This window comes from Phyllopteryx taeniolatus, chromosome 3, assembly GCF_024500385.1.
Source record: "Phyllopteryx taeniolatus isolate TA_2022b chromosome 3, UOR_Ptae_1.2, whole genome shotgun sequence".
Taxonomy (NCBI): domain Eukaryota; kingdom Metazoa; phylum Chordata; class Actinopteri; order Syngnathiformes; family Syngnathidae; genus Phyllopteryx; species Phyllopteryx taeniolatus.
Window position 1 is genome coordinate 27,673,656 of NC_084504.1, and position 18,418 is coordinate 27,692,073.

Consider the following 18,418-nt stretch of genomic DNA (forward strand, 5'->3'; position numbering starts at 1 on the left):
TTTAAAATGTATGTGTCTTATATGATGTGTCATGTGTACAGTGTGTTTGAATTTTTGTTTTGCCTGTTTCCTTCATATAAATTGTAGATGCATGCGAAAGCATACTTTGCTTTCTTTTCCTAAATTCGCCACTCTCAAAAATTCAAACATCTCTTGCCAGTTTTGAGAACTTTATTGGCAAATCTCAGTCAGCTTTTTAAAACGGCAGCAAACAAGAATATATTTAAGTAACAAAACGTTGAATTTTATGTTACAATTCAAACAAGGCAGCATTGTAACAAATAATAATAATAAAAAGTTCTTCACTTGAGAGCAATGAGCTATACAGTACATTTTACATTGAGGTTGCCAACAGTGTCACACCGGAGCCATCAGTGGTTTGGCCCTTCTTTTCTTTCCCTGTCTTAAACTCATTCTGGATTTGCAGAAAGGTTTTGTTCTTGGTTTCAGGAATGATAAAGAATATGTAAAGTGCCACCAAGGTGCAGATGGACATAAAAACCAGGAAACAGTACTGCTTCAGTCCGATCTGTGAAAACACAATACAAGTACTGTCCACACAAGTTTGACTCATTCTCAAATGTTACATCACGAGTAATTTAGCTCCCCCCAAAATAATAAGAGCACAGCTGCATCGCTCTAAAATGATCCCTGTGGCGGTAAAGTTCCAAATTTGACTGAGATCTTTAGTGAACGATAAGGCTCTCAATCTTTGACATTTCGAAAGCAGGATAACGTGTGTATGCATTACTGCCTGGCACCGTTTCTTCAATGCGTACTCCAGTCAGAGTCGCAGCAACCTTCAACAGTTCGATTTGAGTCCATGATTATCATTCATTCATTCATTCATTCATTCATTCTTCCGTTCCGCTTCCCCTCACGCGGGTCGCGGGCGTGCTGGAGCCTATCCCAGCTATCTTCGGGTGAGAGGCGGGGTACACGCTGAACTGGTCGCCAGCCAATCACAGGGCACATATCAACAAACAACCATTTGCACTCACATTCACACCTACGGGCAATTTAGAGACTTCAATCAACCTAGCATGCATGTTTTTGGGATGTGGGAGGAAAGCGGAGTGCCCGGAGAAAACCCACGCAGGCACGGGGAGAACATGCAAACTCCACACAGGCGGGGCCGGGATTTGAACCCCGGTCCTCAGAACTGTGAGGCAGATGTGCTAACCATGATTATCAACTTAAAAAAACCCAAACTTTTAGAAATTCGAAATATTTTTGTTAAACAGTGCACAGTCAGCTTTCTAACTTAATCGTGTTGCTAAGTGAAGGTCCACCATGTGCTCATAATTTAGAGAAAAATATATCCACTCGGTTATTGCCCACTCAGCACTCTCACAGGAGAGCATTTTCATGACAAATTATATTAGTTCAACGCATACCGTGCCAAACCTCGTGCAGCCCTGGGCTCGTCTGATCACTGCTTAATTCACTTCATACCGACGTACAGGCAAGAACTTAAAAGCGTGAAGCCTATGGTGAAAACAGTGAAAAAGTGGACCAATGAAGCCAAGATGGAACTTCAAAGCTGTTTCGACGGCACAGACTAGAGTGTCTTTGAAAATTCAGCCGGCAGCCTGGATGAATATACGGACACTGTCGCATCCTATATCAGTTTCTGTGAAGAGGTATGTGGACCAACAAAGTCATTTCGCACATTCAGCAACAAGCCGTGGTTCACTGCCGAACTTAAGCAGCTTCGCCAAGCTAAGGAGGACGCATATCAGAGCGGGGACAGGGCCGTGTATAATCGAGCTAGAAACCAGCTGACTAAAGAAATTAACAGTGCAAAGAGGAACTATGCAGCAAAGTTGGAAAAACAGTTTAGCGCTAACGACTCTAAATCAGTCTGGCATGCATTCCGATCGCTGACCAACTACAAGCGACGATCCCCCCGAGCTGAGAACAATAGCACACTAGCCAACGACTTGAATACTTTCTACTGCAGATTTGAAAAGGACACTTTCACACCCCACACCCGCCCGCCCGGCCGCACCACCGACCTCAATCACACCTCTGACCCCTGCGTTAACCATCCACGAACAGGATGTGAGACGCATCTTCAAACAACAAAAGATGAACAAAGCGGCAGGCCTGTACCATGTGTCCCCATCCTGCCTCAAAGTCTGCGTGGACCAGCTCGCTGCGGTCTTCATACAGATCTTCAATAGATCTCTGGAACTGTGCGAAGTACCATCCTGTTTCAAACGCTCCACCATCATTCCAGTCCCCAAGAAACCTACAATCTCGGGTCTAAATGACTACAGGCCTTGACATCTGTGGTTATGAAGTCCTTTGAACGCCTCGTGCTGGACCACCTCAAGAGCGTCACAGGTCCCCTGCTGGACCCCCTGCAGTTTGTCTACCGAGCGAACAGGTCTGCGGATGATGCAGTCAACATGGGACTGCGCTTCATCCTAGAACACCTCGACAGAGCAGGGATCCTGTTTGTGGACTTCAGCTCAGCGTTCAACACCATCATCCCTGAACTCCTCTCATCCAAGCTTCTCCAGCTCAACGTCTCACCTGCCATCTGCCATTGGATTTACAGCTTCCTGACGGGCAGGACACAGCAGGTGAGGCTGGTGGATGCCACCTCGGCCACACGCAGCATCAAGGTTGTGTCGTCTCTCCGCTACTCTTCTCTCTCTACACGAACGACTGCACCTCAGCACAACCGGCTGTCAAACTCCTGAATTTTACAGATGAGACCACTGTCATCAGCCTCATCAAGGACGGTGACGAGTCTGCATATATCGACAGGAAGCGCAGCGGCCGGAGCTGCGGTGCGGCCGACACAACCTGGAGCTGAACACGCTCAAGACTGTAGAAATGAGCGAGGACTTCAGGAGGCATCCTTCGCCACAGCTGCCCCTCACGCTGTCCAGCTGCCTTGTGTCAACTGTCGAGACCTTCAAGTTCCTGGGATTTACAGTCTCTCTGTAATTGGACCTGAAGTGGGCGACCAACATCCACTCCGTCCTCAAAAAGGCCCAGCAGAGGATGTACTTCCTGCGGCTTATGAGAAAGCACGGTCTGCCACAGGAGCTGCCGAGGCAGTTCTACACAGCGGTCATCGAATCGGTCCTGTGTTCTTCCATCACAGTCTGGTTTGGTGCTGCTACAAAAAAGGACAAACTCCGACTGCAACGAACAATCAAAACTGCTGAAAGGATTGTCGGTACCCCCCTACCCATTGAGGACTTGCACGCTGCCAGAACTAAGACAAGAGCGTGCAAAAGCTCTTCCAGCTCCTTCCCCCAGGTCGGCGCTACCGATCAATGCAAACTAGAACTAGCAGACATTCCAACAGCTTCTTCCCTCTTGCAATCAACTTCTTAAACAGCTGACTTACAATTCCATTGCAACATGCTGCCAATTTTTTCGTCTTGAGTTTGTTGTCACATTTCTGTGGGGCCAATTCTACATTACTCGTGCACTCACTGTGGTAGTCTCGCCACGCTTCACTATTTGCATATCTGTTGTTGTTGACCAATACTGGCCAGACCACTCACGCCAGAGTAGCATCTGCTCCATTTGCACACTGACTGAGGAGTATGTGCAACATTTGCACAATCAACATTGTCCCAGACTATCGTAGTACTCGCTTGAAGTCTCGGCGCCCTTTGCACAATGGTCATTGCACCGGACTATTGCAATATTAGTCATTCCAACTGCTCTAAGTGCTGGAGGACTCTGCATCTTTTTGCACAATTGTCCAAAAAAATAATAATTGTACCGGCATTACCAGATAACCAGCAAGCCTTTATTGCTCAGTGACAGTTTTTTTTTTTTGCCAATGTCTTTCTGTCTCCAAAGTGTTCTCTGTCAATTGACCGTCTGTTGTCGTACTCGAGCGGCTCCGACTACCGGAGACAAATTCCTTGTGACACCGAAACAAGAATTGGCCCTGGAAAAGATTCCATTAAAATTGAAAACAATGGATTCATTTTTATTAATGATGGCCATCGTTTGACTCTAAAACAGATTCTTTCTGTCAACGATTGTTTGGTGGAATAATCGAAATCTGAGCAGATCGGGAGGTGACCAGCGTCCGAGATTTTGTTTGCCCTTCGAGGTTCCACTGTGCACCCTTTATTCAGTTCGACATCATGTTGGCTACTTACCACAATAAAAGGGAAAATCATGCTAATAAAGAATAAACTGATCCAGTTTATGGAGCCACCAATCATGTAGGCTGCAGGACGTGCGTTTTGCGTGAACAGTTCCATTGTCAAGATATTAGTCACACCACCTTTTGAAAAAGAAGAAGAAGAAAAAAAGACACCAATGTCAGATTATGTGGGCAAGGACTGAACTGACACAAATGCAAATTGTTACCTGGCCCTAATCCAAAACTCAGAATAAAGGCAAACACACATGCCATGCTGAGGTAGGGAAAAACCGGACTGACCTCCTGAGAGGAATAAGAGAAGACAGGGAGGTCACATACAGTCAGGAAAGTGCATGACACAAATACAATCTGATTCATTTGCAATGACTATACGTGCGGTTCAATACCTGAAAGGTCATGGTCAGAGTGAATAAAATGCAGCAGCAACTCATGAGCATGTAGCCACCGGTAATGAGCACTTTCCGTCCCAGACGCTCGATGAGCAAACCCTGCGAGACACGCAGCGCATGACAAGCCTGACATGACACATTTCCTCGCAGTCTGTCACTGACCTTTCATGCAACGTTTTGTCCATGTTGTTCCATTGTACATGCAGTTATACCCCCACAAAAGCAAAACAAATTCCAAGCCCCAAGAATTGAACCATCATGAAAATTGGGTTCATTGCCAAAATGATAAGAAGCTTACTTTTTCAAGTTAGCAATGTTTTTAAGTTAAGAATGTTCAAATAGGACTTTAAAATGCCTGTTGCACAGTTTCACAGCACTAACTGCGATGAAGCTGAATATTAGACTGAGTCCAGCCATGATGCCTTGTGACCTGCTGTAGCTAATCATTTTCAAGAGATATGCGTCAGAAAAACCAGAAGCCTTTGCATTCTACTGTTTCATTCAGGCGAGCCGGGCCAATGAATATACCGGATGGGATGAATGAATGAATGATTGAATGGGTCATGTCTTAAATGAACACTGCCTTGTCACAGTTAGTAGTGTTTTGTGGCAACATTTACTCTGTTAGTGCTTCAACCACGAGTGGTGTCCTTGTCTGGTCCATCAATAATATAAAAAGTGGCGCTAAAGCGGGTGATCACGTGTTGCCATGGCAACGGCAGCTTCGCCGGCCGGATTCAAACCCCCGACCTCAGAACTGCGAGGCAGATGTGTTCGCCACTTGGGAGAAGAAAAGACTTACACAGGTCAAAGCAGTGATGCATTCACAGGCACCAGTGCCAACTGTTGCATATGGTATTCTCTCACTGGGAATTCCTGCTTGTGCAAATACGTAATCTGCGTAGAAGTAAATCTGCGGCAAAAACAGATGAGGATAACAAATGCAAATCTCAAATGGACCTTAATTTAGGAATATATTAGCCAAACGAAGGCTGTTTATGGGATCCGCATTGTCATTTTTCAGTATGAAGTCGGCATTTGGAGCAATGCACAATAGGTCCCGTGTTGCGAAAGAGGCAGTACATTACGTACTGCGTTGATTCCATTCAGCTGCTGAGCAGAATTAATAAGCACGATGGTGAGAAGCTGCCAACGAATGCTGCGGTCTGCAAGCAGCTCCCATGGCTTCTTGGCCTTGAATCCATCCTGGTCTTGGCTGTACTTCTCCTTCTCCATGTCCTCCATTTCACTCTCACAATCAGCTGCACCGTGGAGCTGCCTGAGGGCTGCATGCAAGCAGATGATGCACAGCATGTGGTGAAGGTTTTTAAACATAAGGTTCACTGCATCGAATCAGGTGATCACAAACGACATCTCTCTGCCTCCGATGATTCTTAAGACAGCCTACATTTAATGTTTTCACCCACAGGAATGTGCACTTGATACGAACTCTTAAGGGCAAAGAGAGAACCACGCTGAAGCATGTGTAGTGTCTTGTTCACCTTTTTTGCATCCCCCATAATCTCCTCTGTCGATGAGCAAGAAGCGTGGACTCTCCGGGAACCACGGTAGGATCAGGAGCTGCATGAACGCTGGGATGCATGTGGTGGCGAGCAGAATGGGCCAGTACTTTTCTTTACCCAGCAGCTCTCTGTTCAACCACACAGATGTTGGAGCCACATCCTTCTTGCACCACTACTTCACACGTACAGTGGTGCCTTGAGATACGAGCCATCAGTCGGCCCATGTTTTGCGAGCCAATATTTGAGATACGAGTGCTGTGTGGTGGCAGTGAACTCAACTCACTGACTTCACAACAAGTAGCAGTTTCCCAGATAGCGTCAAAAAAAAAAAAAAAAAAAAAAAAAAAGCTGTCTATTGATACTCCCGGTTGAGGTTTGCTGCCAAACTAATCATAAAACAAAGAAAACGATCCAATACACGTTTTGTGTATTTATTTGATGCGAACAGATAAAAGGAAACACCGCAGGCGGGCTCATGAATAGCGTCAGTGTTGTGGCATTATAACCCCTTAAGCATGACGGTTAGGGTTAGATGTTTTGAAAAGCGACGGTGGACCAACAGATGTAGAAAGATGACAATAACAATCCTCACAGGCATACACTGCGGGGAAAACGACTAATATCAGCGCGGCCGAGACTGTCTCCATGTATATACAGTATGCATTACTGTATTATATTTTCAGAACAATGTCCATTGAATTGAAGCAAATAATGTTTGTATTCTATTTAATGACATCATTAGGTTTTTCTTTGTAAAGTACAATTTTACAGAGCCCTATTTTGTCCTATTAAAAAACCCATTAAAGATGTTAATGTAGTTTTTGGGGAGGCTGGAAAGACTGAGGGCATTTCCATTCATTTTAATGTGGAGAGATGATTTGAGAGCCTAGCGTTTTGAGATCCAAGCGTGGAAGAAAATATCTCAAGAAAACTCTTATCTCAAGGCACCCCTGCATTCCCATGTGGTATTTAAAAGACTACTAAACATATTCAATATCTTCCAGTCAAAAAACAACAACAAAACAAATTAAATATTTGTACTTGAGGCCCATCACTTGTCCAGTGAAGATCCCACCAGTCACAAAAACGGAGGTTCCCATTCCCATGAGGCCGCGGATGGATGTTGGAGCAATTTCCAACAAGTACAAAGGTTGAACACAAAGACCAATACCTATGAAAATGACACATGGATTGAAGTCACTGATAACCTTTTCATATAAAAATCATGTGTTTTCATTTGAACTAGAAGTGAGTACAATTTACCAGAATTTAATCCAATGAGAAGACGTCCGAGGATGATGAGTTCAAAAATTCCCGTCGGGTAACTCAAACCCATCACCAGGGCAGCCACTATGGCAATAATATTATTGACTAACAATGTCCCTTTCCTGCAGCAACATAGACATATGACCTGTATTACATGTTCACACAACATCATTAGCCTAAAAGGGGTGATAAACTAATTCCGATGGCGGGCCACATCATAGTTGTGGTTTCCCTCAGAGGGCCATTGTGACTGTGAAACCATATACAAATGTACTGTATACACAACATTGGGGAACAATTTGTTTCCAAAAAAACGTGTTGACATTTATGCTGATTAAAACAAAAATGGCATGCTGATTCCAAAATTGCAGTCACTTTCTTTCGAGCACGTCAAGTTTTTTCCCCCACAGCTTAGCCTCCAGATAAGCAAAATTCCACGGATTAGCTGTAATAAGACTTGCCAACTGATTACGATTGGACTCCTCTACAGCTACGTGGCAACTTGTTTGTGCAGTCACAATTGAGACGGTGAAAAGGTTTGTGCAGCTCCCAGTAGGTCAGTACTAGTAATATCTGCAAACAGAAAGCTAGCATAGTAGGAATTAAGAGGATTTGTGCTGGCTTTTCTCTTAACCTTGTAACCACGGGCATACCATTGTAAATTCTATTTCGTTTTATGCTGTTTTATGAGTTTTCAAAGCTTGTAACTATTCCATCTTAGTGTTTCATTTACATTGGTATATATTTCCTTTGTTCCACTTTGTTCCAAAACTTGACCTGATAGAGAAAAACTGAGATCAGTTTTGGATTCTGCACCCAAAAATGAGTTAAAAACAGCTGTCAGACTTAACTCAACAAAAATTGTGTTCCCCGGTGTATTACGAATGGATGGATAACTTGTTTTGAAATCAGTAACTGATGAAAATTGTTTGTCAACAACGATTATATTTGCTTTAAAATCGCAATCTCATGAGATTCTGCCTTTCCAAAGATGAAAATCATTTGATTGACACTGTCAGAAAGCTATTCATTGAAAAATACAAATGCCATTTATTGTGTTTGTACTCTCCAGTTGTGTAGAAGTGAAGGTGGTTCTAATATGCTGTTCATCTAATAATGGAAATAATATCCAAAAATCAAAAGTTAACATTATTGACCTGATAAAGGTGGAATTATTTATCGAGCTCTTGAATTGGATGGATTGTACCGAAGGATCAACTTGCGGGTACACGTAGATGAATAAATGTAAAAAAAAACAAAAACAAAAGCAAAACAAAAACATACCTTCCCAGCTTTATAGACAGCGTTCCTCCAACTGAAACTCCAATTAGTCCTCCGAGGGTAAATACAGACACAATAGTGGACCACATTAAAGTGAGAACATCGGCTGCAATGTCGCTTTGGTAACGCTCCGTCCATGTTCGGTTGATAAAATCTTGCACATACTACAAACATAAGACATGGCACAAAAGATTACAAAAAAAAAATATACCATCCTTCCATGATCAGTGTGGCAGGATAATAAATCTAATCAACATTTGAAAATGGACATGCATTACCTTGGTGGGCGCATTGATGACAGAGACGTTATATCCATATTGGAAGGTCCCTCCTATACAAGCAGCAAACGTAGCCAGAAGAAGCGTTTTGTTTGGGAGCTGTCAGAGAAAGGCAGAAATGCACACAAAAAAGAGAATATTTGACCAAACTGCTTCTTAAGGAGTCGGCCTACAATGAAATGAAACAAACAAACAAAACTTAGTAGGCTACAAAATGAATGGGATTTTTTGTCATATGAACTATCCCCCCCTCGTTATTCTCGTTATAAGATTGGCATAGCATACATTTTTCTTCTCAGAGTAAGCATAAACTCACGCTCACACAGCTTAACAAAAATACTTCACGTACCTTCAAAGCCCCCTTTTTGTCTTCGGCCTCTTTAATTAACAAAGGGGTGTATTCAGAGTTATTTTCCCAATTTTGTTTGGCCATTTTTGCGCACGCTGCTGTGCGCCGGCAGTATCCGAAGTGTCTGTTGCGCGTGCACCGAGCGTTCTCCTCATGTAGACTTTGAATCTAACAAGGGGCTGCTTTTATCCTGCAACAATACAAAGTGTTCTTGTGCGTATAATGCAACTGCAGCGTGTGAACAATCGACATATCTTCCCACTTGATGAAGATGTCTCGCATGAGGCCGTGAAATTTGGATACAGCGCAGGCGGATTTCCTCGGAAAGATTAGCGCCAGCACTTCGTCGAGCCAAAAAGTGACCACGTGCACGTTTGACTGCCCCTCCCTCCTCAGCCTATTTTCACTCAACATATTTCAGCTTTGGCGGACTAGACCATCCCAGGATACCATCCGGGAGGTCTCGTCCAGCTCTAATGTACCATTTCAGAATACAAGCCTGGGGGAATCTGCATACGAGTGTCATTTCCTCTCGTTTCAAAGTGAAATTCAAAACCAGATATACAGTAGTTACGAGACCATTCCACGATGGCATACGAGACGTTTCCTTCAGTTGGGAGGCCCTTGAAATCTCCCATTTGCGACCCTTGCTGACTGCAAATTGACATTCCACTTCTGACAGATGCTAGTCATCCCAGAATGACATCCAGGAAGTGTTGTTCAAATATTACATTCAAATCCACAATAGAAGTCCTCAGTCATTCATTGTATTTGACAATAAAATGTGAACTGAATGACAGTAACATATGTGTTTAAAAGCTTTTATTCTGAAATTCTATCAGGCAAAAGTGGAATGACCTGAGTGGTGACAACGTGATTATCTTCGTCACTCTCAATTTGTAGTTTGTGACGGTCACACGTACAAATTTCAAAAGGCTGTTCTTCCGAAACGCTACACCAGAATTGGATTAGATTTATGTGTGACATCTCGGATTGGTTGAGTGCGTGTAAAATGTGAATTGGTTGCATGATATGATTATCCATCCATCCATCCATTCTCTACCGCTTATCCGGGTCGGGTCGCGGGGGCAGTAGCTTCAGCAGGGACGCCCAGACTACCCTCTCCCCAGCCACTTCATCCAGCTCTTCCGGGGGAATCCCGAGGCGTTCCCAGGCCAGCCGAAGGATGTAGTCTCTCCAGCGCGTCCTAGGTCGTCCCCGGGGTCTCCTCCCGGTGGGACATGCCCGGAACACCTCACCAGGGAGGCGTCTGGGAGGCATCCGAATCAGATGCCCCAGCCACCTCATCTGGCTCCTCTCAATGCGGAGGAGTAGCGGCTCTACTCTGAGATCCTCCCGGATGACCGAGCTTCTCACCCTATCTCTAAGGGAGAGCCCGGACACCCTGCGGAGGAAACTCATTTCGGCCGCTTGTATCCGGGATCTTGTTCTTTCGGTCACGACCCGCAGCTCATGACCATAGGTGAGGGTAGGAACGAAGATCGACCGGTAAATTGAGAGCTTCGCCTTTCGGCTTAGCTCTTTCTTTACCACAACGGACCGATACAAAGTCCGCATCACTGCAGACGCTGCACCGATCCGCCTGTCGATCTCCCGTTCCATTCTTCCCTCACTCGTGAACAAGACCCCAAGATACTTGAATTCCTCCACTTGGGGCAGGATCTCATCCCCGACCTGGAGATGGCATGCCACCCTTTCCCGACTGAGGACCATGGTCTCAGATTTGGAGGTGCTGATTCTCATCCCAGCCGCTTCACACTCGGCTGCGAACTGCTCCAATGAGAGTTGGAGGTCACGGCTTGATGAAGCCAACAGAACCACATCATCTGCAAAAAGCAGAGATGCAATACTGAGGCCACCAAACCGGACCCCCTCTACGCCTCGGCTGCGCCTAGAAATTCTGTCCATAAAAGTTATGAACAGAATCGGCGACAAAGGGCAGCCTTGGCGGAGTCCAACCCTCACCGGGAACGAGTTCGACTTACTGCCGGATATGCGGACCAAACTCTGACTCCGGTCGTATAGGGACCGAACAGCCCGTATCAGGGGGTTCGGTACCCCATACTCCCGAAGCACTCTCCACAGGACTCCCCGAGGGACACGGTCGAACGCCTTCTCCAAGTCCACAAAACACATGTAGACTGGTTGGGCGAACTCCCATGCACCCTCGAGGACCCTGCCGAGGGTGTAGAGCTGGTCCACTGTTCCACGGCCAGCACGAAAACCACACTGCTCCTCCTGAATCTGAGATTCGACTTCCCGACGGACCCTCCTCTCCAGCACCCCTGAATAGACCTTACCAGGGAGGCTGAGCAGTGTGATCCCCCTGTAGTTAGAACACACCCTCCGGTCCCCCTTCTTAAAAAGGGGGACCACCACCCCAGTCTGCCAATCCAGAGGCACTGTCCCCGATGTCCACGCGATGTTGCAGAGGCGTGTCAACCAGGACAGCCCCACAACATCCAGAGCCTTTAGGAACTGCGGGCGAATCTCATCCACCCCCGGGGCCCTGCCACCGAGGAGCTTTTTAACTACCTCGCTGACCTCAAACCCAGAGATAGGAGAGCCCGCCTCAGAGAACCCACACTCTGCTTCCCCATGGGAAGGCGTGTCGGTGGAATTGAGGAGGTCTTCGAAGTATTCTCCCCACCGACTCACAACGTCCCGAGTCGAGGTCAGCAGCGCCCCATCCCCACTATACACAGTGTTGGTGGTGCACTGCTTTCCTCTCCTGAGACGTCGGATGGTGGACCAGAATTTCCTCGAAGCCGTCCGGAAGTCTTTCTCCATGGCCTCACCGAACTCCTCCCATGCCCGGGTTTTTGCTTCAGCGACCACCAGAGCTGCATTCCGCTTGGCCAGCCGGTACCCATCAGCTGCCTCAGGAGTCCCACAGGCCAAAAAGGCCCGATAGGACTCCTTCTTCAGCTTGACGGCATCCCTCACCGTTGGTGTCCACCAACGGGTTCGGGGATTGCCGCCACGACAGGCACCGACCACCTTACGGCCACAGCTCCGGTCGGCCGCCTCAGCAATGGAGGCGCGGAACATGGTCCACTCGGACTCGATGTCCCCCGCCTCCCCCGGAACATGAGCAAAGTTCTGTCGGAGGTGGGAGTTGAAACTCCTTCTGACAGGGGATTCTGCCAGACGTTCCCAGCAGACCCTCACAATACGTTTGGGCCTGCCACGTCGGACCGGCATCTTCCCCCACCATCGGAGCCAACTCACCACCAGGTGGTGATCAGTTGACAGCTCCGCCCCTCTCTTCACCCGAGTGTCCAAGACATGCGGCCGCAAGTCCGATGACACGACCACAAAGTCGATCATCGAACTGCGACCTAGGGTGTCCTGGTGCCAAGTGCACGTGTGGACACCCTTATGCTTGAACATGGTGTTCGTTATGGACAATCCATGACGAGCACAGAAGTCCAATAACAGAACACCGCTTGGGTTCTGATCGGGGGGGCCGTTCCTCCCAATCGCACCCTTCCAGGTCTCACTGTCATTGCCCACGTGAGCATTGAAGTCCCCGAACAGAACAATGGAGTCCCCAGCGGGAGCTGATATGATTATGTCACTCATATTTTGTATTTAATGACAGTCATGCACACAGATTTTGAAGGGCTTTTCTTATTCGATGTGACAACAGATTTGGATGAAACATGCTGTGTGCCATCATGAGATGCTCCAATATGTGCTAGAATTTGAATGGGTGAGTGATAGCGGGAGTTGCCCACGGTGAGAGGCGCCCAGCGGGTGCGGGTATACCGGCTTGGCGCCTGTACGTTGGGGTTCACCCCGCTGGATGAGAGGGTAGCCTCCCTCCGCCTTTGGGTGGGGGGACGGGTCCTGACTGTTGTATGTGCCTATGCACCGAACAGCACCCTTTTTGGAGTCCTTGGGCTGGGTGCTGGAGAGCGCTTCCGCCGGGGACTCCATCGTTCTGCCGGGGGACTTCAATGCTCACGTGGGCAATGACAGTTAGACCTGGAGGGGCTTCATTTGGGAGGAACGTCACCCCCCAATCAGAACCCGAGCGGTGTTCTGTTATTGGACTTCTGTGCTCATCACGGATTGTCCATAACGAACACCATCTTCAAGCATAAGGGTGTCCACATGTGCACTTGGCAGCCTAGGTCGCAGTTCGATGATCGACTTTGTGGTCGCATGTCTTGGACACTCGGGTGAAGAGAGGGGCGGAGCTGTCAACTGATCACCACCTAGTGGTGAGTTGGCTCCGATGGTGGCGGAAGATGCCGGTCCGACGTGGCAGGCCCAAAACGTATCGTGAGGGTGGTGAGGGTGGTGGACACAAACGGTCAGGGATGCCGTCAAGCTGAAGAAGGAGTCCTATCGGGCCTTTTTGGCCGGTGGGACTCCTGAGGCAGCTGATGGGTACCGGCTGGCCAAGCGGAATGCAGCTTTGGTGGTCGCTGAAGCAAAAACTCGGGCATGGGAGGAGTTCGGTGAGGCCGTGGAGAAAGACTTCCGGATGGCTTTGAGGAAATTCTGGTCCACCACCCGACGTCTCAGGAGGGGGAAGCAGTGCACCATCAACACTGTTTATAGTGGGGATGGGGCCGCTGCTGACCTCGACTCGGGACGTTGTGAATCGGTGGGGAGAGTACGTCGAAGACCTCCTCAACTCCACCGACACGCCTTCCCATGAGGAAGCAGAGTCTGGGGTCTCTGAGGCGGGCTCTCCTATCTCTGGGGTTGAGGTCACCGAGGTGGTGAAAAAGCTCCTCGATGGGAAGGCCCCGGGGGTGGATGAGATTCGCTCTGAGTTTCTAAAGGCTCTGGACGTTGTGAGGCTGTCCTGGTTGACACGCCTCTGCAACATCGCGTGGACATCGGGGACAGTGCCTCTTGGGGTGGTGGTCCCCCTTTTTAAGAAGGGGGACCGGAGGGTGTGTTCCAACTACAGGGGGATCACACTCCTCAGCCTCCCTGGTAAGGTCTATTCAGGAGTGCTGGAGAGGAGGGTCCGTCGGGATGTCGAATCTCAGATTCAGGAGGAGCAGTGTGGTTTTCGTCGTGGCTGTGGAACAGTGGACCAGCTATACACCCTCGGCAGGGTCCTCGAGGGTGCATGGGAGTTCGCCCAACCAGTCTACATGTTTTTTGTGGACTTCTTGTGGAGAAAGCGTTTGACCGTGTCCCTCGGGGGGTCCCGTGGGGGTGCTTAGGGAGTATGGGGTATCAAACCCCCTGATACGGGCTGTTCGGTTCCTGCACGACCTGAGTCAGAGTTCGGTCCGCATATCCGGCAGTAAGTCCGGTGAGGGTCGGACTCCGCCAAGGCTGCCCTTTGTCCCCGAAAAGTTATGAACAAACTTTCAAGGACAGAATTTCAAGGCGCAGCCGAGGCGTAGAGGGGGTCCGGTTTGGTGGCCTCAGTATTGCATCTCTGCTTTTTGCAGATGATGTGGTTCTGTTGGCTTCATCAAGCTGTGATCTCCAGCTCGGTCATCTGGGAGGATCTCAGAGTAGAGCCGCTCCTCCTCCGAGTACGAGAGGAGCCAGATGAGGTGGCTGGGGCATCTGATTCGGACGCGGGCATGTCCCGCCAGGAGGAGACCCCGGGGACGACCCAGGACACGCTGGAGAGACTACATCCTTCGGCTGCCCTGGGAACGCCTCGGGATCCCCCCGGAAGAGCTGGAGGAAGCGGCTGGGGAGAGGGAAGTCTGGGCGTCCCTGCTAAAGCTACTGCCCCCGCGACCCGACCTTGGATAAGCGGTAGAAAATGGATGGATGGATAACGACCTACCAACTACCTACCTAATTAGGTAACTTATTTTGAACGTCACGTCTTCAAATCATCTCCTTAAGACAGAGTTTCACTATTATAGCTATTAATATAAGAAGCTGGCTTGACACAGAAATGGCCCAAACTGTTTGGTTACCCTCTACACAATAGTTGACTTAACTGAAGAAGAGAGACAACAAAGTGGCTTCGGGTATACACTATATGCCGCCCGGCCCCAAAAAAAGGATTTCATTGCATCCTATCAAATTCCTTTCAATTGCTTAAAAATACGAAAACGTTTTGCAGACGCGAGTTAAATTGATTAGTCATTGAATAACAAAATGAATACACATAATGTAGTTATTATGTTCTATTATCACGCAACTTTTAAAGGTAGAGCTTTCTTTGCAGACTCGTGCGCTGTCGCTTACGTTTTTGTTCCCAGAGCAACACAACAGCACCGGATCTCGTTTGGAATTCCCGATGACTCACTCACGACTGCCAAATGAAAGGAGGATGAATATTTTTGGATTCATTGCTATGTTCGGTTGATCACAGGAAGGACAAGTGTCTGATCAAGAAAATCAATACCTTTCAGTAAAGTTCATTAAAATTCCTTAACTTGAGAAAAAAAATGAATAGCAACCCACGTCTAAAATATATCAAATTCAATATCATTCAGCAACTACATCTGGAATTTTGACTTACCTTTTTCTTTGATACAGCAGGTGGTTCTTCACTGAGCTCCATGGTCAAAGTACCAAAACAGCTATTATGTTCAAATGAAGCGTCGATCGGACGAAAAACTTGCATAATGGAATGCTGAAAGCATATGATCCCAGCCCCACGGAGACGGGGGGGAGTGGTTCGGTAACCCCTCAAGCTGCAATGTTGGGGCTGAGGCTTGTGATTTCTGACCCAGAAAAGGAACACTGCAAAAGGAGATTTTTTTTCCAAAACTGTTCATAGAAGGAGAGATGTAGTCATCTATTCCTGACATTAAACATCTTTGCTGCAGATTATTCGGAAAGAAAAACATATTTGCATGTCGATTCAATTGCTTTATGTCTAGAGAGAAGCTTGTGAAAAAAAAAAATAAAAAAAATCAATCTGCTGCCTATTACAAAACAAAAGAAGAAAACCTGGGTGGAGCAAAGCGCAAGGAAGATCCATGGAAAACTGCATATTCTTTCCCAAAACAAACTAAGTAATACAAGATGTGCTTCAAGAATTTAGGAGAATTGATGGAAAAAAAAGACAATGATAATGAAACAAAATAGGATAAAAGAACAGACAATGGAGCAGAAATATTGACAATAAGTAAATAATAACATAATAGCTGGCAAAACAAGAGGGCAGTCGGTCAACCGATGAAGAAACTAAATGCAAACAATCCTAAACTATCAAATTCTGCAAGGCAGTCGAGTTTCCCCATAATCCCCATAATCCTTTGGGAGGTTACATTCATTTCGCCACATTTTTCAACTTTGAGCTCAACAAGGGAACCATGAAATGAACTTGTGTATATGAACTGATGAAACAAGTTGAAATCTTCGACGATTTCGTTCGGCAAAACGCACGAACAATCAGTGTACGCGATCATTCGAGAAGCGAGGCTGAAATGTTACCAGAAGTTCGAACACCGAGGAAACATTGCTTTAGACAGCATGCATGTGTATACATATTATTAGCTTTCCTTAAACGTACACGATGCACGCGGACTAGAGCAACTTGAAATGTGTCATATTTGTGTAGAGTTGGCATCTTGCATGGGTTTTTTCCAGGTGTTGCTACATATCACAATGTGAGACAGGATTGGCACTTGGAGAAGACTGAAGACTCGCCGATTTCAGCACAAGGTTAGAAGGTCTGAGACAGAAAGGGACAATGATGACATCACTTATGCTAACCAGCTACTCAACGAAATCAAAAAGGAAACAAGACCACAAAGACTTCGACATGTTCAGTACGCAGACCACCAGTTTGATAAGCATGCAATTCCGCGCGCAATTGTAATCGAGTCAGATATGTCATTTTGTAACTATGGAAGTTGAACCACTTCCAATTCAAATCCAAACTAAAAGAATTATTACGCATAGAATTGAAGACGTTTACGTTCGTCATTTTATTAGAACTGGTCTGATGATTTTGTCTGCAAACGAAGAGACCTTGGGGCTCGTCAGCAGACCAGACAGAATAACTCATGTGGATGAAAAAAGCTTCAAGAAAGCCGTGTCATTAATAGACAGCCCACAATCAACAATAAATGATTTGTAATCAAAGAACCGCTGAGAATCACAAGACCTTTAACGAGAGCTCAATGGAATGTGTGTGTTTGTGTTGTGCTTCCCGTATTACTGTGTTTTCTTCTACAAGGACAGTGTTTGGATAAATAATTTCAAGACATTGCTCGTCTTTTCTTTGTTATGTTTAAAACAATAACGCCAAACCAGAATTTGGCATGCAAATACAGTAAATAAAGCTGTTTCAAAAATTGTATTGACACTTTTTTTCCCCCCACAGAGATGACGATGATGTCAATAATAATAAAGGCAAGTTCACAAAAATGAGACAATTGATTCAACACACAAACGTGGAATAGGGGTTAGCATGTCTTTCGGAGTCAGGAGTTCGGAGTTCGGAGTTGGAATCACAGCTCTGGTCTTTCTGCGTGGAGTTTGGATTGGATGTTCTCTGGGATTTTCTGCGGTTATTCTGGCTTCTTCCCACATTCCAAAAACAGGCATTATAATATAATAAATCATATTGATTTATTTAACCTTTATTGAGAACGTTGATGCTCTTTTGCAATGGCGACCTGACTGGAGACAGAAAACCAAGCGAAGCAAATGTATTTATATCGCGCATTTCATACACAAGGTAACTCAATGCGCTTTACATGATTAAAAGCGTTCAAAAACAAAGGGGAAAAAATGCTCATAAACATTTAAACCAAAGAGAAAAAAAATAAAAGAAATATCATTGAAAAGTGGAAATGCTCTAAAAAGCATGAGAAAAAAGAAGAGTTTTGAACCTGGACTGAAAAAAAATTCAGACTTGGGGCTGACGTCACTTCTGTTGGCAACTGATTCCATTTGTGTGCAGCATAATCGCTAAATGCTGCTTCACCATGTTTGCTTTGGACTCTGTGCTCCACTATTTGACCTGAGTCTGTCGATCTCAGAGCCCTACTGGGTTTATATTCCATTGGCATTTCTTTCATGTATTCAGGACCTAAACCATTTAGGGATTTATAGACAAGTAGCAGAACTTTAAAATCTATTCTAAAGCTGACTGGGAGCCAGTGTAAATATTTTGGAATTGGAGTAAAATGCTCTGACCTCTTTATTCTGGTCAGAACCCGAGCTGCAGCATTCTGAATGAGCTGCAGCTGTTTCATGCTCTT

The 18,418-nt window shown here is 46.3% G+C and overlaps 1 protein-coding gene and 1 long non-coding RNA gene across 4 annotated transcripts; one reads left to right on the top strand and one right to left on the bottom strand.

Moving 5' to 3' along the window:
• Positions 1-153: 153 nt before the first annotated feature.
• slc2a11b (solute carrier family 2 member 11b) lies at positions 154-16,080 on the bottom strand. 3 transcript variants are annotated; one of them, XM_061768166.1, is made up of 13 exons: positions 15,721-16,077; positions 9,237-9,426; positions 8,888-8,986; positions 8,613-8,773; positions 7,326-7,450; positions 7,104-7,233; positions 6,042-6,190; positions 5,632-5,825; positions 5,342-5,452; positions 4,537-4,638; positions 4,357-4,432; positions 4,143-4,270; positions 154-529 (listed from the first exon to the last, which is right to left on the bottom strand). In XM_061768166.1, the coding sequence occupies exons 2-13, from the start codon at positions 9,318-9,320 to the stop codon at positions 335-337; spliced, it is 1,554 nt and encodes a 517-aa protein (XP_061624150.1). In that variant the 5' UTR covers positions 9,321-9,426; positions 15,721-16,077; the 3' UTR covers positions 154-334. The 3 variants fall into 3 exon arrangements, with proteins under 3 accessions (XP_061624150.1, XP_061624149.1, XP_061624151.1); XM_061768165.1 differs by lacking the exon at positions 9,237-9,426 and having other exon boundaries at positions 15,721-16,078; XM_061768167.1 differs by lacking the exons at positions 5,342-5,452; positions 9,237-9,426 and having other exon boundaries at positions 15,721-16,080.
• LOC133475395 (uncharacterized) lies at positions 14,613-17,509 on the top strand. The gene is made up of 2 exons (XR_009787805.1): positions 14,613-15,052; positions 16,797-17,509. It is a non-coding gene; the product is annotated as an uncharacterized LOC133475395 (long non-coding RNA).
• Positions 17,510-18,418: the final 909 nt, after the last annotated feature.

What these genes read in the sequence shown, in the direction of transcription:
- slc2a11b (XM_061768165.1), bottom strand. Translation starts at nt 15,825, where the DNA reads ATGCAAGTTTTTCGTCCGATCGACGCTTCATTTGAACATAATAGCTGT. An exon ending in CTCTGACCATGACCTTTCAG is followed by an intron (nt 4,433 to 4,536) that starts GTATTGAACCGC and finishes TATTCCTCTCAG; the next exon opens with GAGGTCAGTCCGGTTTTTCC. An exon ending in GAGTTTTGGATTAGGGCCAG is followed by an intron (nt 4,271 to 4,356) that starts GTAACAATTTGC and finishes CTTTTTCAAAAG; the next exon opens with GTGGTGTGACTAATATCTTG.